The sequence below is a fragment of the Dipodomys merriami genome, unplaced genomic scaffold, assembly GCF_024711535.1.
Source record: "Dipodomys merriami isolate MVZ:Mamm:240054 unplaced genomic scaffold, mDipMer1.0.p SCAF_11, whole genome shotgun sequence".
NCBI lineage: Eukaryota > Metazoa > Chordata > Mammalia > Rodentia > Heteromyidae > Dipodomys > Dipodomys merriami.
The window spans coordinates 19,559,967-19,584,138 of NW_027202382.1; the positions used below are offsets into that span (position 1 = coordinate 19,559,967).

General features: G+C 39.6%; 1 protein-coding gene across 2 annotated transcripts in view; it reads left to right on the top strand.

Annotated features, from left to right (window-relative positions):
• Positions 1–22,231, top strand: part of Stx17 (syntaxin 17) — a 53,557-nt gene extending 31,326 nt beyond the window's left edge. For both annotated transcript variants that reach the window (XM_070010705.1, XM_070010713.1), the window contains exons 4-8: positions 2,323–2,548; positions 9,267–9,382; positions 9,469–9,519; positions 16,483–16,569; positions 17,236–22,231. In XM_070010705.1, the coding sequence (XP_069866806.1) occupies positions 2,323–2,548; positions 9,267–9,382; positions 9,469–9,519; positions 16,483–16,569; positions 17,236–17,475 (720 nt within the window). In that variant the 3' untranslated portion in view covers positions 17,476–22,231. The remainder of the gene's footprint in view (positions 1–2,322; positions 2,549–9,266; positions 9,383–9,468; positions 9,520–16,482; positions 16,570–17,235) is intronic.
• The last annotated feature ends 1,941 nt before the right edge of the window (positions 22,232–24,172 follow it).

Consider the following 24,172-nt stretch of genomic DNA (forward strand, 5'->3'; position numbering starts at 1 on the left):
ATGCTTTTGAATTTTTTTCCCTTTTAATTGGTTTCATGATTTATCTTATTTAGCATTTTAAGTAGTCATTTGTAAGAGAGTTAGAATTAGTTTGAGTCACTTAGTATATTATTTCCAGAAGCAGAAACATTTTATTTTCCTCATGAACAGTTTTGTCATCCTGGTTATTCTGTGTGATTTTAGAGAGACTCTGTAGCTTTGCTATTCTTTCTGTAGGATCTCTATAGCTGTGCTATGGAGTACTACTGTGGTATCTCCTGGTTGCTACTACATTTAAGCACTAAAATGTAGCTAATTTTAGTTGAAACATGCATATATATATATATATATATATACACACACACACATATCTATGTATACACACACAGGGAGTGTCTAAAACCTACTACAAATGAAATGTTTAATTAGGGGTTTTTATATCTATTGCATATTGAGCTAGTATTTCAGATACACTGGAGTAAAGAAAATATATCATTAAAATTAATTTTATTTTTTCTGTTTTTGAAGGAAACACTTTAAAAGTAAGTAATTATATAAAATTACGTAATTTTTTCAGTATGGCTTGCATTTGTGATTTGCTTTTGTTGTTGTTGTTGGATAATGTTATTATAATTATTACTGATATAAGATCTGTGGCCTGGATTTAATTCTTGGTTATATTATTTATTCGTAGAATAATGGTGGTACTTTTTTTTAACTTTCTTTGATTTTTCTCTTCTGTAAAATGAAAATAGTAGTAATAGTAATAATAGTAATACTCAATATTTCAAAGATATATTGTGAAAGTAAAATAAAAGACAAGTAGTAAAGCACTTAGCTAAATATATAACTTACAGTAACTGGTAATAAAAATTAGCTATTAGTTAATTTTTTGTTATTATAATCTAATTTTATACTTGAATGGGTATGGCCTTTCTTTCCCTAGAACTTTTCTCATAGTCCATAGTAGGACAGTTCTTGCCTGGATATGATTATTTGAGTGAGGACATAGATATATGTACACATTCTTTAAAAGACAAAGAATATGTCATTTGATCTAGCTGTGTTTTTCTCTAATGCTTCTCCAAGTAGAATTGCCTGAATTATCACTATAGACTATGTAACAGCTATACAACCATCCATCATAATTGTATTCCAGAAAGAAGTCTGACAGCTAGAAAATGGTGATCTCTTAAAAACAGTCCTGTTCTGGGACTTGAGAGCCCTCATATTGCCATTTTGTTCATCTAAACTCTATTCTTTATTGTAGAGCCATCAGATTTTAAACTTGCATACATTTTACATAATCATACCTCCGTAATGATATACTTGGAATCTACATTTTTTTTTTGGTAGATCATGGGCTTGAACTCAGGGCCTGGGGGCTGTCCCTAAGCTCTTTTTGCTAGCTCTCTACCACTTTTAGCTATAGTGCCACTTCCAGTTTTCTGGTGGTTAATTCATGGTGACTTTTCAGCCTGGGCTGTCTTTGAACTATGATCCTCAGAGCTCAGCCTCCTAAGTACCTAGGATTACAGGTGTGAGCCACTGGCACCTGGTGGAATCTACATTTATTCCGAGGTGTTTTTTTTGTTTTTGTTGTTGTTGTTTGGTTTTTTAAGCTCATATTGGAATGGTAAAAGCATGGACATAAAGTTAAAGGAAGTAAAAGGAGAGTCATGGTAGTTAAGAGGCAGAATTCTTTATTCAGAATATTTCACAAATTGCTGTTCTTTGAAATTAAGTTGTTCTTTCCTGAACTGACCTTCATTTTACTAGAGTGAACTTGGACTTTTGATTACATTAAGGCACTGTATAGATAGGCATGGATATTGGTAGGATGCAAGCTAGGCTTCTAAGAAAATCTGATTTTGTAACCTCAGCTTTGCCACTAGATAACTAAGTAAATCCTGAATGAGTTTTGGTTGATTTTTTTCTCTATATGTAATAATATCAAATATAATGTTGTAATACTTCTTTCAGAGTTAACTTTTTAAGTTTTTTTAAACTAGTACTTTCTTTCTCCAGTATAGGAAACTATTGGGAAGGAGATTGGCAAAGAGGAGGTATGAAATTGGTTAAGTAGGAAAATCATTTTTCCTGTGTTTATTTAGTGTCAGATTTAGTGTGAAAATATATCTCATTTTTGTAGTCATTACATTTAATGTAGGAAAATTTGCTACATAAATCCAGTCAGAGATATAGAATATAGGAAAGAATGGTACCACATCTTTCGTTGTAAATAATATATAGGCATTGACATTCATAACTATTGTTAAAAATTACCTCTTAAAATAAATGTTTTATACTAAGAGATAGTACTGTTGTTGTTATCTATTACAGCAACTTCGCTCCAATATCCGAGAAATGGAGAAGCTTTGTTTGAAAGTCCGAAAGGATGACCTAGTGCTCCTGAAAAGAATGATAGATCCTGTTAAAGAAGAAGCATCAGCAGCAACAGCAGAGTTTCTCCAGCTCCACTTGGAATCTGTCGAAGAACTTAAGAAACAGTTTAATGATGAAGCAACTCTATTACAGCCTTCGTTAACCAGATCCATGACTGTTGGTGGTAGCGTATTATACTAATTCTTACTGATGATCACAGAATGCAGTTAATTAAAGCTCACATGTTCAGGTAGAGATTGCACATTATCTGTAGATCTAGGGATCACTGCTAGTCCAATATGCCAAACCCTTAGCCCCCAAGAGGGCAGGAAATGTGTACCCTAGACATTTTGCAGGGTATACTTTCTGAATTGGAGTTGAACTTCATGAATTCAAGTGCCCATTTTCCCATGTATTAAAAAGAAAATTTTAAAGATTCTCTAAAGATGATGCCATATGGTTTAACAAACACCATCTTACCAGCTGCTACAAGGGTCACCTATTTAAGCATGCCTTTTTTCTTCAGCAGGGGGAGTTAGATCTGTCTCAGTTCTGAATTTGACTGATAGCATAAAAAATCTTCAGTGAGGTCAACCTTCGTGAGAAACAGCCCTGTGACACTTGTCATTATCTTGTTTTCAAAGAATATAATTCATATTTGATCATATTATAGTAGTTTTTCATCTTAATACATATCTTAATACATAGCAGAATGTCAAAATAGCTGGTTATTTTTTTTACCTTACTGGTAGTGAGTGGAAGAACCACTAAGATTATCCTAATCAAGATGCCTACTAAAAAGCTTACAAAGTCAATTTTTAACCACTCAAGAATAGATTTTCAAAGTTCTATGGCTTTATCTTATAGCTGTTTCCATTATTTCCTTTTTTATTCTATTGTTAATCATTTAATTTACTCTAGTTTGTTTTATCATATATGTCATAAGATACCTTTAATCCTGTAGAAAGGGTATTAAAAATAAATTACGAATTAGAATAGAATGTTAGTGTTGCTATACCTGCCCAGTTTTTCTTTTTTATTTCCCAGGACCCTCCCATACCACACCCTATCTCCAAATCTAGGTTATTTTTAATCTAATATGCTCAGTGCTAATGATTGATTACAAAGAAATGAAGTATATTGAAAGAAGAAACTCCCAAGTCAACCTTCAGAGTTTTTAGGTAGCTTTACTTCCATTATATCCTTTATATGTAGCACAGAACTTTGCATGTAGTGAACCATTCATAAATATTTTATCAATATAAATATCTTTTCAGATATAGTTTTACACTCTAACATGCTGCAATCATTCTATGGATAACCACTGCCAAAATGTTTTAGAGAGGGAAAGTTAGTGCTCAACTCTCAGTTGCAGACTATTTAGGAATCCTGGTTTTAGGTAGTGTGTAGTTTCTGCTATCACTGTTCATTCGTGTGTAGTTGTGCCCTCTGTGTTAGGAGGAGACTGTTCTTCTTTGTTAATTTAAATAGATGCCTTAGGAATATGTGGGGAAACTGGACTTAAAGTTCCATGTTTCAGGCAGTTGTAAATGCAGGGCACAGGGAGATTGACTTCATTTTCTGGAAAGAGCAGTGGTCATCTTTTGCTGTGTAGCTTCAAACTGCCCATCAGCAGTAAGTTCCTATGAAGCATTTTGTTGCAATAATAACGCAAGAGTTTTAATTTGGGTATTATGATACCATTATTTGTGTTTCTGACAATAGAACTGTTTGTGCTCAACAAACGAGTTTATATGTCATCAGAGGAATTGGCAATGATTAGAAGAAGGCAGTTTACCCAGTTCACTGGCAATTATCTCTCTAAAAAGCAGATGGGTGTAAAAACTAAGGTTAACAGAGTTTGAAGAAGCTTGTTTATAGGGGAAATGAAAAAGATTAGGACAGAGACAGGGTATGAGGGAGAAGAAATACTAGGTGAAATTCATTTTGAACTCTGTCAGTGCTCAAACTTCTCAATTAATGGTTAGACCAAGTAGATTAAATACATAATTTTTTGTACTAGAGAATAAAACCCACAAAATCAAATCTCTGAAACTAGTACTGATTTGACTGAGACAGTTGTTCTTTCTCTAAAACCAGGTTACCTAGATTATCCCTAAAACAGAATATAGAATTTCAAATTCTGAATAGTCTTTTGATAAGGTGTGCTTTGACTATGAATCCATTAGCAACATAAAGAATTTAGAACTACTATCTCACCAAGAACTGAGTATTTTACCAATTGTGAGTTTCCACTAGAGTCTAGTGCCAGATACATTGTTAACAAATACTTTGAAGGATGGCAAAGGAGAATAATAATCAAGAGAATGCAAGTAACTGATTTACACAACGCTTTAAAAGTAAAGTAGGAATTTCCTCCACACAGTCTTCTTCTAGCTAGACTCTGTTCTCACATTTTTATCCTGTGCTTTCTCCTTTTTCTTATTTTTGCTTTAGAGTCTCATGGTATGAGAGTCTATACAGAAAACTATGTGTTATGTGCATAGAAGTTAAGTATCTTAAGATGCTTTTTTCCTTTACAAATCAGCTTCTAAAAAAGTTGATTGGAAACATCAGCAGAGATCCAGGAGCAATGTCACTACTTTTCTGTGTGGGAGATCAAATACAAAAATAGTTTTTCATTTACAGATGGAAGTAACAAGGAAAATAAGATGAATGAGAGAATATTAAGTTTAGGGGGAAGCTGTGATGATTTTGTTGTTTCTTTTGTCTAGGTTCTGAGAGTTCCAAAGCAAATCTGCTCTGCCAATCTTGCTTGATCTGAGGAACTCCTTCTTGTCTCAGTTCTGTGCCTAGCTTCATTTTTAGTATATTGCTTCCCACCAAGAGAAATGATGAGTCCACGAATACAATTTGTATTTAGAAAGGTGATTCAAGTCACACAGAGGGAATCAGTGCCTCTTTCCATCTTGTCTTTATTCCCAATCCAGGACACACACCTCAGCAGCACACTAGGGGTAAAAATCTTACTACATTTTAAACAAATATTCAAAAAGAATCTAATTTTAAAACTGCCAGGAAATTTAGACTGCATATTGAATTTGATAAAATATTAGGTTTTTATCTCAGGTATAGACATATACTAAACAACTTTATGAAACATGTAGGTAGTTTTGTATTGTATTATTCAGAAAGTATACTTTCTGTTGGTTTTAATTTCTTAAAAGTTCTTCCTTACAGTTAAACTATGACTTAGAAGTCATTGTATTTTGACAGATAAGTTTATATAGATGATCAATTAATTAATTTCATTGAAAGTCATAAGGGCTGGGAATGTGGCTCAGTGGTAGAGTGCTTGCCTTGCATGCATGAGGCCCTGGGTTCTATTCCTTAACACCACATAAACAGAAAAAGCCAGAAGTGGTGCTATGGCGCAAGTGGTAGAGCACTAGCTCTTGAGGGACAGTGCCCAGGCCCAGAGTTCAGGCCCCATAACTAGCAAAAAAATAAAAATAAATAAAAATGTAAATAAATAAAGTATGGGTTTGAATTATTGCAGATTTGTAGTGAAACATTTCTTAATCTAGTGAAGTTTAGTGGAAAATTTAGTTGTATTACTGGATATAGTACAGAATTCTTGGTAATTTGTTGGTGGAATTGGTAGAAAGAGAAGAAAAGAAAAGAGATAGAAAGAAGTCTTAAATTCATGTTATTTAGTTTATTTCTTCAGTTAAAGTGAGTCAACTGTTGATTTTAGTCACTTATTCATGTGCGTTGGTACTGAGGCCTGATGAGGGTCCCTCACTCTCTTTTGGCCTTTTCACTTACGGCCGGCACTTTACCTCTTGAGCAATGTCTCTAGTTCCAACTATTGACTTTATAGCCAATGATGTTTTAAAATGAATTTTGAGGTTAGAAAAATAGTGGTGAGTCACACAACAGATACACACACCCCGTATATGTGCCTATAGGTTTAACTGTCTGAGAGTGTTAGGTAATATGAAACACTTGCAATTTTTCTTCTCTGCACAGTCTGAGGTTCTTTAGCATTCATTCCTGTCATTCTAATCTGCCCCAGTGTTTTGCTTCAGTACATCCATAGAAGTAAGGGTTCAGAGTCAAAGGATGATCACTGTGGTATAAACTGAAGTCAATGAATAAGGAAGTTGTAGAGACTAAAAGGCTGCTTTCTTAACTGATAGGAATGCCTAGAGTTGATTTGTGATGTTTAGAAGTTGTGCATTGAGGCAAGGTCTCCATGGAAGAGAATAGAGTTCTTTGTTTTCAGTCTCTATTTGAACTAAGATACATACGCATTTTGGTTTCCAGTACAACGGAAATGACTTCAACACTTATTCCTTATCAAGGGAAATCTTTCATGCTTATTTAAAATGTCAAACATTTCCCATCTTACTTTTTAGATAAAGAATTTATATATGACAATCTCTCCTTATTTTGTTGTAAACTGGGATGTATGTCATCTGAATACTCTTTTTTTTTTTTTTTTTGTCAGTCCTGGCACTTGAACACAGGGCCTGGGCACTGTCCCCAAGCTTCTTTTGTTCAAGGCAGGCACTCTACCACTTGAACAACAGGGCCACTTCTGGCTTTTTCTGTTTATATGATACTGAGGAATTGAATGTAGGGCTCCATGAATGCTAGGCAAGCCCTCTACCACTAAGCTATATTCCCAGCCCCTGAATACTCTTTAATAGATAAATTATGACTTTAAAAATTGTTAGAGTGCGAAGAATATAAAGTTCTCTTTGCATTTGATCTGATAATGCAGTTATTACTCAATCTTCATTATTTATAGGAATAATAGCTGGAAGAAAGATCATAGCATAATTCATTTGTGTTGATTGAAAATGAAAATGAGTGTTTATTGGTGATGCTTAAAGTAAGTAGTAAATTATTTTAAAAGAAGACTATCAATTGTAATAAATCTAGAGTAATTCATCACCTTTGAAGGTAAAGTGATTGTGTAGTTTTATAAAATATCATTTGATTTTAAGCTTCATTGAAAAAGGAATTGAAAGAAAATATGCACTTAATAGAGTTTTATAATGACCAACTCTTAGGAATAGACCAGGTCATGTGTCATTTTGCAACCTGCTCATAACCTATTTTTAGCAAGTGTTCATTGTCTGACAGACAATGTCCAATGATTTCAACTGGTCAAAGACCTTCCTGATTATCTATACATCTTACAATTGTAGCTCTGTGATTCTTACTTTGTAACATCAACTGTTGATTTTACATTAGCTATATCTTTTCTGTCCTAATGACCTGTTCATTCTAGTTGCCCATCGAGAATGTAGATTCTTCTCTTCACTGCCTAGTAAAGTCTAACTTTCCAAGAAACCTTCCCATCAGCTACATACTATATCAGCCAAGATCAGGGGCTGCCTCCAAAATATTGCATAGATGGAGGGATAGATAGATAGATAGATAGATAGATATCAATAACAGACTCTCCTGTTGTTTCATGATTAATTTTTCTAGAATATAAGTTCTTCAAGAGTAGGTCCTATGTATTATTCACTCTTATTTTTGGTTGCAAACATCATACATAGTGGGTTTTCAGAAAATGTTTAGGTGGTATAGTAGGTGTTTTGAGCATAAACTGAGGACATAAAAGTAAAACATCAGCTATATTCCTGTTTCTGCTGCCAATGTTCTAGCACTGATGTTCATCATCTTGTACTGGACACATTAGAAAGTCTCCTTTCTGGGCTTCCACTCTCTGACTTTCTCACCTTTTAACTCCATCATCAATGTGTTCTTCAAACTACAGCTGTGGTTTCCTTTCTGAATCTAAAATCTGATTACGACAACTACTAGCTTCTCATAGTCTTAAACAGCTCCTTTTAATAAATAGGTCCATAGTGATAGTGTGTGTGTGTGTGTGTGTGTGTGTGTGTGTGTGTGTGTGTGTGTGTGTGTGTGTGTGTGTGTGTGTGTGTGTGTGAATGTGCGCGTGCACGTTCTGGGGCTGGAACTCAGGGTCTGGGTGATGTCCCTGAGCTTTTTTTTTTTTATCAGAGTTAGCGCTCTACCACTTGAACCACAGCTCCACTTCCAGCTTTTTGGTGGTTAATTGTAGATAAGAATCTCACAGACTTTCTTGCCCAGGATGGCTTTGAACTATGATCCTCACATCTCAGTGTCCTAAGTAGTTAGGAATACAGGTATGAGTCACTGGCACCCCACTTCGTAATGATCCTGAGAAAGACGCCTAGCCACCTGTTCATCCTTCTTTCCCTCCCTCCGTTCTTCCTCTCTTGTCCCCCTTTACTCTTTCAGGCATGTACTGTACCATTTGATTCAGGCCTCCTAGACCTTTTGCTTTAGGATTTTTCAGATAGGGTCTCATGCATTTTGTCCTGGCTAAGCTCCGAGGTAGGTCTCCTACCTATCTCAGCCTCCCCAGTAGCTGTGCTGGGATAGAGCCCAGGGCTGCATGCATGCTAGCTAAAACTATCTGACAGAATTACTGCTCATAGCCTCACTACTACTTTTGATACCTACTGTGGCTGAAACTTGTTACTAAACCAACCATGTATAAGGCTAGGTGTTTAGCCATGAAATGCCTTAAAAACCACTGTTAGCAGTGTGAAGGTTTACTGGGAATGGAGAACTGGCCAAATACTATAGTTTCCCTTTGGTGGTTCTTCCCCATCTAGTGCTGGTTATTCAGGTTGGTTGGATAGTATTTGTAGCTAGCTTTTAGGTGACTTTGTAGAGACAAAAATATGTATTAACTAACCTAGCTAGCCAACTGCTCAAGGATAAGTAATTCTGTTTTTATAGAATAATCAATTTACTTTTAGCCTGCATTTAATTACAAAACATTTTACATGGCAGCTGGTTTATGGAATCGATTCATGCAAGCTCCTTTCTGAAGAGCAAACAGTAAACACAGTTCTGTGTTCATCCAGGAACATTTCACAATTCTGAAGCTGAAGAGAGTTCCCAGAGTTTGACTCAGATATATGCTTTGCCTGAAATCCCTCCAGATCAAAATGCTGCAGAATCATGGGAAACTCTGGAAGCGGTATGTTACAAATTATTATGATGATTATTCTTATTATTATTATTGTAAAGGTAAGACATAAAACTATTTCCTTCTCTCTCTTTAAGGACTTAATTGAACTTAGCCAACTGGTCACGGACTTCTCTCTCCTAGTGAATGTAAGTATTTAACTGTTTGGGTCTCAGAACAATTAAGTTATCAAAATGAGAAACTTTAATGAGGTCCTGTGTTTTGATTAGAATTTTAATAGAAGTTATCATTTTAAGAGTGGTATTGAGACATAGATAAAATCTTCACTCATCACATTCCTTATCAATGGACTAAATATTTAATAAGCACCAAGTTAGTATAAGATGCTTGGCATTGGTTGCCTGACAGGGGTGGATAGAGAAATAAGAAGCCCACAGTCTGCTTTTAGGGACTCTATAGTGGGTGGAGGGAAGTTTGGATGTTTGAAACTGAACTTTCAAGTATGAGAACTATATGCAAGTAAAAGTATGAAGTACCATCGACTCCAGGAAGAAACATTTCGTTCCAAGGGATAGAGACGTGATTCATGAGGTGAAGAACTAAGGATAACATCACAGAAGCAGGTAGTCATTTCAAAAGGCTTGAAAAGTGAGTGAATGTTCATAGGGAGGGATAGGGGCAACATTTCAGAACAGTTACACAAAGACATTCATAGCAAAGTGAGTGCATGGCCACAGATGGTTAAATATTGCTGATAGCCAAAGCGTAGGCCAGCAAGGAAGTGAGGGCCACACTCTTGATAGCACTGAAGGCCACACTAAAGGATTGGAGCTTTCCTCTAAAAGCACTACAGAGCCATATAGATTTTTGAGTGGATTATTAAAGTCTGTACTTTAGGAAGACCAATGTTAGCAGTGTGAATAATGGCGGAAGAGAAGAGGTCATAGAGAGAAAACTAATTAAGAATTGGTTTTAAGGGTTTAATGTGGATCCATGACACCACCATTATAAAGGTAATGGTTAAGTCAGGCACAGTGGCTTACATCTTTACTCCTAGCTACTAGGCAGAGAGGAGAATTGTGGTTCAAGGTCAGGTCAGACAAAAAGTTAGAGGGGACCCCCATCTCAACCAGTAAAAACTTAGAGAGGAATAGTTGTACATACTTGACATCTAGTATGTGGGAAGTGTTAATGGGAGGACTATGATCCAGGTTAGCTTGGGCAAAAAGCAAGAACTTAAGTAAAAAATAATGAAAGAAAATGCTCTAGGGGTCTGATTCAAGTGGCAGAGCACCTACCTAGAGCATGTATAAGGGCTTGAGTTCAATCTTAGTACCACTAAAAAATAAAAAGATAATGCCAGGTGCCAGTAGCTAATGCCTGTAATCCTAGCTGCTCAGGAGACTGAGATCTGAGGATCATGGTTCAAAGCCAGCCCAGCAGGAAAGTCCATGAGACTCTTATCGCCAATTAACCACCAGAAAAACAGAAGTGGCGCTATGGCTCAAGTGGTAGAGCACTAGCCTTGAGCTGAAGACAGCTCAAGGGATAGCACCCAGGCCCAAACTTCAAGCCCCACAACCAACCCCACCCCCCAAAAAAAGAATAAAAAGATAAAGGACAAATGGGAAGTCTTTCTGGGATAGCTTTAGCAGAAATTGGAGAAAGAGTCAAGATAAGGAACAGCTTTATTCTGCATAATCAGGCCTGACTGATTCTGTTAACATAGGTTAGGGAGCATAAAGAATTTGGGTGGGAAAGATAGAATAGATTTTTCTATCATTTTTCTAAATGTTCTTATTTTTTTCTTTCTACGGTTATGGGGAGGTAAATGGTATGAGTGTGTATGTGTGCACAGGCATACACACACACATACAGAGACACAGGTACAGCCTGATTCTGCTCATGCTCTGTCTAGATTTAGTTCTTTGTTCATCAACAAACCATGACTTTAAGTTTGACTTCTCTAAAAGGAGTCCTGAGATCTGCCTGTTAAGTTAGAAGTTCCCAGGTCATACTATTTCATAATTGAAATGGGAAAAGACGTAAGAGGCCAACTGACGAATCTGACCTCTTTCCTCTTTGCTCCACCTTGTCAAATACATGATATTTAGCTTCTTTCTAGCAATTTCACTGGAGGGATATTTGATACTTCCGGTATGCCTCTTGGAGTTGTAAGTCTTCGAAGTTCCTCCTTATGCAAGGTCTGTTGTATCATAACTTCTCCTGGTATTATCGCCCTGACTGAACAAGTGTTTTATTTGTTTTTATTCCATGTAAGGTGTTCTCAAGATTTTAGAACCTTCCTCTCCCTCCCCTACCTAACCTGATGTTCAATTCTTAAGAACCCTTGATTTTCTTCCATTCTATGGTAGGGTTCTTTGATTCTCCAGCACTAGCCCCTTATTTGGATTATGTTCTAGTTTGTGGGTATTTTCTTGAACCATAATGACTAAAATTGGATACAGTAAATTGAGTTATTTCTGATGTGTCCAAATCAAAAGAAACAAAATATAGAAATCTTTAAATTAGATATTTGTAGAATCCATTGATAAATTTACATATAGCAAGAAATGGTACAAGAATCCCCAAAATATTTGCTGTTTTGAAATAAGATTACTTCAGTCATTATAACTAATGACCTCTGAATCTAGTGCAGTTTATAAAATAGATACATAGCTATCCATATATTTATGTATACAAGTATATACATTTGCCAAAAGCCATTGGTCTGTACACTAAAAATATGTCTTAATGTACATAAATTATTCCTCAATGAAGTTGATTTAAAACCAAGTAAATATGTAAAAAGTTCTTCTCAAGACAAATGTATTTCCCATCTGGTGGGATGGGCCCATGAGAGGAAAGTAAAAGTTTATAGAATGAACAGTTCCAGGTCCAATGATGCAACAGAAGCAGCTTCTAACCCCAGTCTAAAGAGGATTCAGGCAGGAAGGCTCTGGCTACTGCCACAACTCTATATAAATGTCCCATTTATTATAATCTGTGCAAGGATATGAGGCAGAGTTCTATTTGGCAAAAGTTCAAAGGAAAATCTGATTATTATTCCCAGGGTGACTGAGTTCTCATGACCACATGGCTAAGGACTCACAGAAGCTCCATTTAGGTACAGAATGACCTGGAACAAAACTAGAGTGACCACATCCTCTTGTCACATGGACACAATAATATCCAGGCAAGTGAAATGTGAACTTCAGGAGTACTTGCATGTACATGGCGCCATGCTAAGCCCTACGAGGACCAGAGAATAGTATCAAAAGAACTTAGAGGATAGCACTGGTGGTTGCACAGCATATCAAATGTACTTAATTCCAGGAAATCACGTGTTTGGAACTGGTTGAAATAGTAAAGTTGTATGCGTTTTACCAGAATGAAATGGGCTTACAAGCCATTGAGAGAACATGAATGGCCCAATAACTGTTAACAAATTAACACCTACAGGCAGCCTGCTCCCCCCTGCCTTTAGCCTTATCTTGCACAGGTGTTCTTTCTTTACAGCCCTCCCCTGCTATGACAGCATGTCACCCTTGCTGCTGATCCCCCTGTGATGTCTAGCTCTTTCCTTCTTCCTATGGGTCTTGAAAACCAATCGTACTCTGGATCCATAGAAACTGGATTAGATCAGCCTCCTCCACTGACTGCCTCTGGGACTGTCAGCAGTGAGGGCTGAGAAACTGACAGAGAGGCTACATGAGCAGACGTCTATTACTCCTTCTCTTCCTGCCACTGTTCCCCACTGCTTTCCTGCCTTTGTCCTCTTGGTTTCCTCGTGATTCCTTACCTAGAATTCAATTTTGGCCACTACCATTACCCTAAGCATGAATTAGTACTGGTGTTCCTGCCACCCCTTCTCCACTGCTGGCCCCTGAGGTCGGCATCCTACTGCTTAGTACTTACTCAGGCCCATATAATCCTACCTACATCTGACTCTAAATCCTGTAGTGTTCAAACTTGTTTCTAGGCTTTTCTGTATATGTGATTGCACATGATTAAGGTAGGGCTTTAGGGAGGAATAAAGGGAAAGTTCTAGCATTATCTTAATGAAATGCACAGGTTTCTAAGCACATCAGTAAGATTGCACAACTATTTCTCCAATGAACAGCATTATTATTGATGGAGTGCTGATGGAGAAATAATTGATGGATTTGGAAATGAACTTGTGGAATGTTTTACCAATATTTTATAGAGAGGATGCTGGGTCTACAAGTGAACAAAAGTTTTCACGGAAAAAGTAATCCCCTATTACTTAAAAAAAATTATTTATATATGTTGCATTCTTCTTGATAAGAATTAACTGAATAAATCACATTTTCTTCAGAATCTGAAGCTCCCTGAGGTTCCCATCAAGAGTCTGTCATTTTCAGGCCAATGTGGGTACCTAAATCAATGTCCCTTAAAAATAAATTTCATAGACATACCTTTAGAGTCTTGAGAATTGTTTTTCTTTAAAAAGAGATCTCTTTGTTATTCCAGTTGGAGCAACACTACAGTATCCCACATGGCTTAGCCCATTGCTAAAGAGATGCTGATCACACTTATTCATGCTAAAGAATAAAATGCCAGGCATGGGGCTAGAGGACTGTCAGATGTGGGTGGCCTGGGAAGATAAGACAAACATAAATCAGAAGCAAAAGAGGAAGTGAGCTGGGAGACAGGAGGTGGCCCTGAGCCCCACTGTTGCTAGGAACCTTCATAGATTGTTAGCCTTCTATATGTGTGTGTGTGGTTTAGGCCAGCACAGAAGGCCAAGGATGCAGTGAACAAATGGTGACCAGATTCATCTCTGAATGGAGTCTAGTTTGGCATTCTGCTGATACTGATGGACAACTCCGATGCCAGTTTAATGCCACCTGTAATTACTGTGGGTGTCACCCAGTCCTTGGCACCTTTGCTTCCATAGTCAGAAAAAGAGAGAAATTTTACTATCTGAGAAAAAATAAAAATGCAGTGAGTGAGTTCTAGGAGAGATGTAATAAGTGCCCTAGAATTGTCAGACATTATAGGGGGGGAAAGCTTTACCTTCTTGGAGAGATCAGGGGGAGTGTGTCCTTGACTACCCCTCATACTTTGTAGACATCTCATTTTATCCTACCACCTTTATTTGAAGTCCTGGCTTTTGAACTCAGGCATTGCTTTTGCTAGGTCGGTGCTTAAACCACACCCATAGCTCCTGTTTTAGTTGTTTTAAGAATAGGTTCTTGTGTTATTGTCCAGGATTGTCCTTTTCTTCCTTCCATATAGCTGGATGCCAGATAAAAGACATCATACACAGTTCATTGGTTTAGATGGGATCTCACTAATGTTTTTGCCTCAAACCTTAATCTTCCTGGTCTCCACCTCCTGAGTAGCTGGAATTACAGGCATGTGCTACCACAGCTGGCCCAGTTTATCCTTTCAGCTCTACCAGGCATAAATATCATTATTTGGTTGATGAGATTTACTGGCACCTAGAGAGCTTAAGAACTTGTTTAGGGGCTCAGAGTGGCTATACTGGATTTGAACACAGAACAGCTGGCCAAAGGTCATGCCTTTAGTCTTGTTGTGTATAACAGTGATTTTTAAAGTGTGAGAAATGGCAGTGACAAATCTAGCCTCACCAAGAAAGTTGTTAGAAACACAGGTTCTCCACTCTACCCCAGGCCCACTGAATCTGTGAGTGTGGAGTGGTCCACAGCAACTGCGCAGCTTTTCTGTCATCCTGGAGATGGAATTCAGAGCCGTGCTCCATCCCCTTTTGCTTTAGTTTGTTTTTAATAGAGTTTCATGCTTTTCCCTGGCCTTCAACTGCAATCCTCCTATCTCCACCTCCCAAGTAATTGAGATTACAGGTGGGCACCGTCTCCTGAGAAGCTGGGATCACAGATGTGAACCACCATGGGCAGCCACAATCTTAAGAACTGCTGCACTTTCCCCTGAAAATTATAAGAGGAGGAAGAGGGAAAAGAGGAGGAGGAGGAGGAAGAGGAGGGGGGGGGGAAGGAGGAGGTGGAGGAGGAGGAGGAGGAGGAAGAAGGAAGGAGGAGGAGGAGGAGGAGGAGGAAGGAAAGGAGGAGGAGGAGGAAGGAGGAGGAGGAGGAGGAGGAGGAGGAGGAGGAGGAGGAGGAGGAGGAGGAGGAGGAGGAGGAGGAGGAAGAAAGAAAGAACAAAAACCAGAACTAGTTGCTGCAGTGATTGTAATGGTGATTCCGTGGGTTTATGCATTGGACAGAACTCTTCATGCTGCACCATTAAAAAGAGTGCATTTTACTGTGCATCGATTCTACATCAAGTTGATTTGAAAGTTGGCAGTGTATGCCTGCGGCAAGGAAGGCACCCTTGTCCCTGGCAGTGTTAGAACAGACTCAGTGAGCACTGCGAGGACGCACAGTATGGCGTCACAGAGAGGAAGCTGCCGCTCCAGCCTCAGCCTTCCTCCCACACAGACATCCCAACATCACAGCAGCTGGATGGCAGTCACTTGGGGCTGGTGTGTGCAGGACACTTGTTAATACACCTCATCTGAAGTACTGTATCTTAGCTTACCACAGCACAGCGATTTTGTGGTAGCTAAGACCATATTGTAATCTGATTTCCTCAACATAGCCATTTATATTTATGGGATCAAGAACATTTTACTCTTAAAATAGTAAATTTGCTTATTTTTAACAAAATCTTCCAAGAAGGTTAGTTAAGAAAGTTAGACAGGAAAGTTAGGCATTTATGTTGTTTGATTTTTTTCTTCTTTTTTTTCTATCAAACCCACCAGGACAAGTAAATGCTTATTTGGACTTCTTTTTTTTTTTTTTCCTCCTGGAAAGTAGATTTATCTGGAGAATGTGGTGTGCATGCGTGTGTGTGTGTGTGTGTGTGTGTGTGTGTGTGTGTGTGTGTGTGTGTGTGTGTTTGGATGAATTTCAGTGTGAGAGACTTTGCTCTAAAGGTGCCACCCTTTTATTACTAATAATGAAGCCCCCCTGCCCTCCTTTTATCATGAAAGTGAATTTGTACTTTCGACATGGTTTATCAGATGCGATTAATGAACAAGGCAAGGCCCAGGTCCCCAGGTCCTGATTACAGGAATTAAAAAAGTGTGTGCTGTCCCCCTGCTGCGGAGCAGCGGGAGTGCTCACTCATAATTCCTTTGCATCTAGTCCCAGCAGGAGAAGATTGACAGCATCGCCGACCATGTCAACAGTGCTGCTGTGAATGTTGAAGAGGGAACCAAAAACTTGGGGAAGGTAAGATTCTGCTCCCGCTGACAAATCAATGCTGCTCCGGCTCCCAGGAACCTCCAGTATTAACCCAATTGATCCGCTCTCATTGGTGTGGAGGGAACCAGCAATTAAGGAAATAAGGAAGAAATGACCCATAGGTAGTGCAAGAAATCAATGGTTGTAATATTCTCTCGGACCCGTTCTACCAGGAGGAAAACATTTTTCTCAAGGAGAGTAAACCTCCATTCTAAGACAGTCAGGGCTCCAAGGTGCAGGGATCTGGCCAGACAGAGGTGAAAGATGCACAGCACAGATGGGCTGTGTGGGGTTAACCCCAGGTACCTAGCAAGGAGTAACTGTGGCGGCATCGGAGCTTTGGTGACTGCTAAAACTGCTTACATAAGCCAGGTAGCTGTAACGAGTGGCTTGATTGTTTCACAAGTAAAATCAATTCAGAGCGGTCCACTCTGAGTAGCTGCTTTCTGTAAGTTCTGAGATCCCCAGCAATTGTGATACCTGTGGAATACTCCCTCCCCATCCCCCCCTACCCCAGTACAATCTCTACTCTAAGGTTAATTATGCACCAAGAGTTAAAGAGGCATTGCCAGGAGTAATGAGAGGAAAATGTACATCACCACAGGCAGACAGTCTCAACTCAATTTCTAAATTGAATTTTTTTTTTTTTTACAGGCTGCAAAATACAAGCTGGCAGCCCTGCCGGTGGCAGGTGCGCTCATCGGAGGAGTGGTGGGGGGTCCCATTGGCCTCCTCGCGGGCTTCAAAGTGGCAGGAATTGCAGCTGCACTTGGTGGTGGGGTGCTGGGTTTCACAGGTGGGAAATTGATACAGAGGAGAAAGCAGAAAATGATGGAGAAGCTCACTTCCAGCTGTCCAGACCTCCCCAGTCAAACTGACAAAAAATGCAGCTAAACGCCAACTTCAGTCCCGGTTGGTGCCAACGGATCTGTATATCCTAGCAAGCACTCTGCTGCTGTTGGACACTCCCTCAGCTTTGGGCACCGTGTGTCAAGACAGTAGCGCTAGATGCCCAGGTGGTGTGGGCCCAGGATAGCGGGGGTGTTGATGGAGGAGTTAGAGATGGAGGAGCCCGAGCTGAAGGTGTGAAATGTCTGTCAGGTCAAGCTTAAAGACTTCCAAAGAACAAATTTTCTGCCTGGAAATGTGAAAACAGAACCTCTAACTAAGGACTTAAGATGTGTAGAAGTGAGTTGGAGATCTTCCGCCATGCCTCTGTAGATAATGTAGCTGTTCGGTGGAGGGAAGGATGGGAGCCACGCTATCAGGTAGGGAAGTGCGACCCAGCAAGAGGCCCCGGACAGCCTTGTGGCAGCCACTTGGTGAAGCCAATTGCATTTGGTCCAACTCTGTTTTCTGGTGAAGGAAACTAATAGCGTAAGGAAGTGGCAAAGGAGGCTGGCTTCTCTTTTGATGTGTCCAATCTCCAACACTGACTGGCTTCTTTTCTGAATTGTTTCTTGGCCTTCTATAAATAAAGAGCACAGAACTCCAGGGTAGGAGACTCTTGAGCCAGTCAGCAAGTTCACCGCCAGCCTTCTTCGCTGCACCTCAAAGCCCCCGTACGCCCTCACCTTCTCTCCTTTGATTTTTGAGCTGCTCTTTGTCTTGTGGGGTGCGATGATCACCCAGGTGTGATGAGTACTTTTCTCATAATCTGCCATTTTGTATTGTTTGCCATCACTGTTTAGCCCTTCCAGGAAGGAAGGAAGGAAGGAAGAGGAAATTTCCAAATATATCCAACGTTGTTAGAATTGAAAAGGATGGGGGAAGGGGGCAAGGTGAGGCCAAATCCTGGGGTACTTGCTGGTTTCCAGCAAGTACTGAGAGTCAGTCTTTTCTTCTTAGCTGGTCTTCGGGGAGCCCCGAACTAGCTTTCTACCTCACTGCAGTTACTGCCCTGCTTCCCCTGCTGTTCGCTCTTTGCACGCATTCCTTGCCTTCCACAGCCACCCTCCATCCCTAACGTGGGCACCATGCTTACCTTTCTCACACTGTAAACAAAGGCCAGCCAAGACTCAGACCCAATAAAGGACTTGTGGTGCTAATCCAACACGTGACATTTTGACAGCAAACAAGGTCTAGTCCAACCCTATGACTGTTAGAGACAACAAAAAGACTTTAACTTTTTGTGTGTGAGCCAGTCCTGGGACTTGAACTCAGGACCTGAGCACTGTGCTCAAGGCTAGCAGTCTACCATCTGAGCCACAGCTCCACTTCAAGCTTTTTGGTGGAAGATAATTAGAGAAAAGACTTTCACTGACTTTCCTACCCTGGCTGGCTTTGAAGCACAATACTCAGATCTCAGCCTCCTGAGTAGGTAGGATTACAGGTGTGAGCCACTGGTGCCCAGCTGAACACTAATTTTAAAGAAAGAATTTAAGGTTACAGGCAGCCTTGCCCTGTATACCCCAAGTCAATGGAAATAGGAAGAAACCACCTGTTTTTTGGTTTTTGGTTTTTTTGCCTTACATTGTCCTCTTCTGAGATCACAAAAGGGCACCTGCATCCCAGAGTGAACATCTTTCCCCAGGAGTCAAGGTTCCTCAGGGGACTGACTGACACTTGCAGTGTTCGATCCTTTTCTTTGCCACTGCATAGTATTCTACTCTGCTTACCCCAAATGGGCCACACTTGAGGCACCTTAGCAGTAGTGTGAGGGACTCGGGAGGACTGAGGGAAAGAGGAAGCCTAGATTTGAAGCTCACATTATGTTCTGGGATTTCACATTTTTATCGACCCAGTGTGGAAGCCTGTATGTAGTCCTCTTATCTTTTGGCATTCATTGTACCTTAGGATTGGTATGTTCCCTTCATGGTTAGGCAAGTTACAGTCCTTTAAAAACCTTTATAACTTGAAGTGTTTTTGAAATTGTACTTCATTACCTCATAGCAGAAACCAATAGCCGGCTTTTGTTAGAAATTGCTAGAAGTGTTTAACTATAAATGATACACCTGTAAAGCACAAAGTGCTTATAAGCTCAGTTAGTAATTACAACACAAAAACTGATTTTAAAATTGAATGTTATGCCCTATGGTGTCAAGGTAAATTTATCTTCTCCTTGCTTCATATTATCCAGGAACACTTTGACTAGAAGGCCTTAAACTTTGTAGGTACACGATTACATAAAGGCTGCATTCCTGGGGACTTTTTAGATGTAACATTCTGAGATTTTTTTTTTCAGATTATTATAAGAGCAGAAACTTAGCCATTTGGGGATGACCCATGATAAGAAATGCACACAAACTCAGCATCAGCACCATGCGGAATGATCTTCTATCATGAGCCACACACCCTGATGATTTTATTGTTTGAAGACATTCTGTTGTTCATTGCCACCTACTAAATTGATTTTGCAAATGGGTTGTGGCCTTTAATTTGAAAAGAAAAAACACTGATAGAGGAATGGATGTTTATGGAATGCAGTTGGCCAGCCACTGAGCTGGGCAGTTTATAGGGGGACAGTAAGTTGTGGGGAATTATCCAATGGCAAAAAAGTTGGTACCGGGCTGAAAGGAGATGATAAACTACAAGAAAACACACACTTCTGCTTTGACACAAAATTGAGGTGGGTCATCAGGCTTTGGAATCCCATGCACTGTTCATTTCCTCTCTCCCTAACCTTGTGATTGATTAACTTCCAAGCATCCAGCAGCATGAAAGTTACTTGGTGTACCGGGGCTTGAACTCAGTGCTGAGGCAAGCATTGCTATTTGAGTCACGCCTTTAGCCTTTACTACTATTATTTTTCAGATAATCTAATTTTTTTGCCCAGACTGGACTTGAACATGATCCTCCCATCTCTGCCTTCTAAGTAGCTGGGATTACAAGTGTAAGCCATCACACAACCTGGCCTCCAAATTTTTAACAATGGCTGTCACAGAAGAATGTAGTGCTAAATTTAGTCCTTATACTATAATTTTAAGAATCTCTGTTCTACCTTCACACATTGTTATATCCATAGGCTATCATCATTTAAATAATGCTTCCTATATAGTCTTAAGAGAAACTTTAATGCTTGTACAAACATCTGTCATAACTCATTGAATTAATGAATTCGTACCCTTTAAAAGGGTATCTTTGGGAAGCTCTATACTTCCTGATTCAAATATTACTTTGAAACTTCTTTTAGAATTGCCTTCAAAGACAGTCTGCAAATAAGAAAAAAGCTCACTCTGTTTGTGCTAGTCAGAGACCAACATTTCCTGGCCTTATGACCACTCTGCCCTTCCTTTCTTGTCTGCTGCTGGCTTAGCTTCCCCAGCCCACACAGGATCCATCAATCTAACAGTGCCAGAAAGCAGGTGTGGCCAGTGCTGGCCACTGTTTCCAAGCAGGGACTTGCATGAAAAACCCATGCTGGGCCACAAGCCCCCCGCCCCGCCCCAGCCCACACGCCTCCCTCTGAGGATTGCTGGCCTATCTTTAAGTGCCAAATTGTTTGACTAAACACACACCAGAGGTGGAGAAAACTTGTAGCATAAATGCATAACATATTTTCCACCTGTGAAAGAAACCAAATGATGCTTTGTGTTACCCTTAAATAGAAAGGTAATTCTCGGGGTCCTGCTGCCCTTCCTTGCTGCCTTGTGACATGTTTGGGAGGGTGAAAGGCAAAAAGCCTCTCTTGTCACACAGGACATTTTCTCATTAACAAATAGAATGCGGCTGTGGCTTTCGGGTGCTGATAAATGGTAGATGATCTTCTTAAGCAGTCAGAGGCCTAATAAAAGGGAGGGCATTTCTCTTCTGGCCTAGATTCCCATCAAAGTTTCACTTTCTGTTTGTGGGTTTGTTTTTGGTTTTTATTAACACTGTGTTTCTAGCAGGTGAGTCTCACTATACTCATTCATTTGACACTTTCGAGGGGAAATTTCTAGAGCATTATATGATTATAATGGCCAAAAAAAAAAAAAATCCAGTGTCTACATTGTCACCCTCAAAGAAATTATTGTGACAATAATACATCTGTGCAATGTTAATGAAGCAAATAAACTGAAATTAAAAAGGTGTCTAAGACAAATGATTTGCCAGGACCACCAAGCTAGTTTGTACAAGATCTAAGATTACAACCCCGGAGTAGCTTAGGGAAACAAATCCTTAAAGTTGTTTCACTGCGTTTGTGTGAGGACAACCACACATCAACATGTGCTGAGCCTTGGGGTTGGTCTTTCAGCTCAGCTTCAACAGTGCAAATCAGGCAAAAAAGAATTCCTTTTTCCCTGAAAGAAATGGCCTCCAGCTAGTCAACCTTCAAAGCAATGCTAGCCTTGTTCCCCGTGTAGCTGATAGCAAATCCTGAGGCTCCTTCTCCACAGCAGAGATCCTCCAGCCTTCACTGACCATGGGCCTACACCCTGCAAGAGGACCCTCACTAAGGGGTATCGAGAAGGATATTCAATACTACTTTTTTTCAAATATTAGAGAGCATTTCTTTTGAAAGATGGTTTACATCTGTTTAACCCTACTAAAATGTCTTCCATTTTATTGTTAAACCTTTGGTGTTGTCAAAGGTCAGCACAAGAAAAGGCTCCTGATGACAAATTTGCAAACTCCATTGCCTACTGAACTAACTCGTCTGTCATTTATTCTGTTGCTGAGGGGTGCTTGAATAAGAAAACATGCAATAAAGTCACTTGTTCAACAAGTATCCAACTGAATTCATGTGTGCGTGGCATGATACCATAATGCACAGAAAGATAGGAGACAAGATATTCAGGGCTGGGAAGGTGGCTCAGTGGTAGAGTGCTTGCCTTGCATGCCTGAGGCCCTGGGTTCAATTCCTCAGCACCACATAAGCAAAAAGAAAAAAGCCGGAAGTGGCACTGTGTCTCAAGTGGTAGAGTGCTAGCCTTGAGCTGAAGAGCTAAGGGACAGTGCCCAGGCCCAGAGTTCAGGCCCACGACCGACCAAAAAAATAAAAAAAGATATTTGCGGATACTTATTCAAGATAGAAGAAACTAACCTAGTAAGCCATGTGTTTACTCTAAGGCAGGTTAAGTCCCAACCAAACACCATAGTGTTAAGTAGCTTCAGAGAGGAATGAATAAATAAATGGCTACAATGGAAGAGACTACATGCGTAAGAGGGGTTTTGCGGGCCAAGGAAGTATTTGAGCAAAGCCTAGGAAAGATGCCTCATTGAAAAGGGGCACAGTGAGAACTGCAAGCAAACAAGGGTCCAAGACAAGGTAACTACTGAATTAAGGAGAAACCAAGGAATTAAGTGTAGCCACATGATGAAGCTGGTTGGATGGAAATACAGGCTAGGGTCGTTGGAGCTACTTAAAACATTAATTCTTTAAAGGAATCAATGCTTTGCATTGTGTCAGATCGAAGCAGATACAACTCGAGTTTCTTGTTTTGCTCTTGTTGCCAAGATGCTAATAAATTTCAAATTTGCTTGAATTCTTCCTTGGTTCAGTCTCCGCCTTCCTTTTCCACCTGTAAGAAATGATTTGTCACCAGGTGCGGTGACTCATGCCTACAATCCTAGCTACTCAGTAGGCTGAGATCTGATGAGGTTCAAAAAGCAGTCTGGGCAGAAAAACCTCTGAGACTCTGACCTCCAATTAACCACTAGAAAATGGAAGTAGTATTGTAGTTCAACATGGTAGAGCACTAGCCTTGAGCAAAAGAGCTCAGGGATAGTATCCAGGCCCTCCCAGAGTCGAAGCCATACAAGTGACACCCCCAAAAAAAGTCTTAAATTTGTTTGTGAGATCCTTTGTACAAAGTAGATGCCCGTCTTCTGTCTACTACTCATTCCATAAATATTTATTGGTAACCCACTGAGAAACACTAAGAAATCTACCCTTGTGTTGAACACAGTTTTCCATCTCCATGAATGAAATTCAGTGGCTTCCATTTTCATTTGTGGGTGATGATTTCATTGGTGGTAATTGGATCTCCTCAAGCAGATTGTATGCTTCTTTCATCTTATTATCAGTTTCTTGGAATATTCAATGCTTGGCATGCAAAACAGTGATGAGAGGACAATAGGAAACTACACTCTGTGGATGGTTCTCAGATGATGAGGAATGAGGCAAAAATCTGCAAGTCCTGTCTTCTGGGGACATCAAATGTGCAATAGCTTTCCAAGACATATCAAATCTTGGCTTACTACATGGAAACAAGGTTTTTCTTTTCTTCCCTAGTTGGTGGAGATGGTTTGTTGTAGTTGTAGTTGTTGTTTTATGTCTTTTGGGGAGGTAGGGGAACACAAATGGAGGGAAAAAAGATGAACAAATGCAGCAGTGGTACTTAGTAGACACTATGTTGAAGATGAACTATACAACTTGTGGGTGGGGATGGGATGGGGACACTGGGAGAGAACAAGGGAAGGGGAGACATTGTCCAAAAAGAAATATTCTCATTACCTGACTTAGATGGTAACTCCTCTGGGCATCAACTTTACAACAAATTTTTTAAAAATCTTGGCTTACTGCCCACTTTTGGAATGAAGAAGAAGATGCAATAGAAGAAATAGGGAAAACACATCTAGGAATTGGAAGTTATAAACTGAAAACTACAGAATTTGGAGGTCAACGTATTTCTCTTATACAAATTAAAAGTTATGATGTGAAACAAGA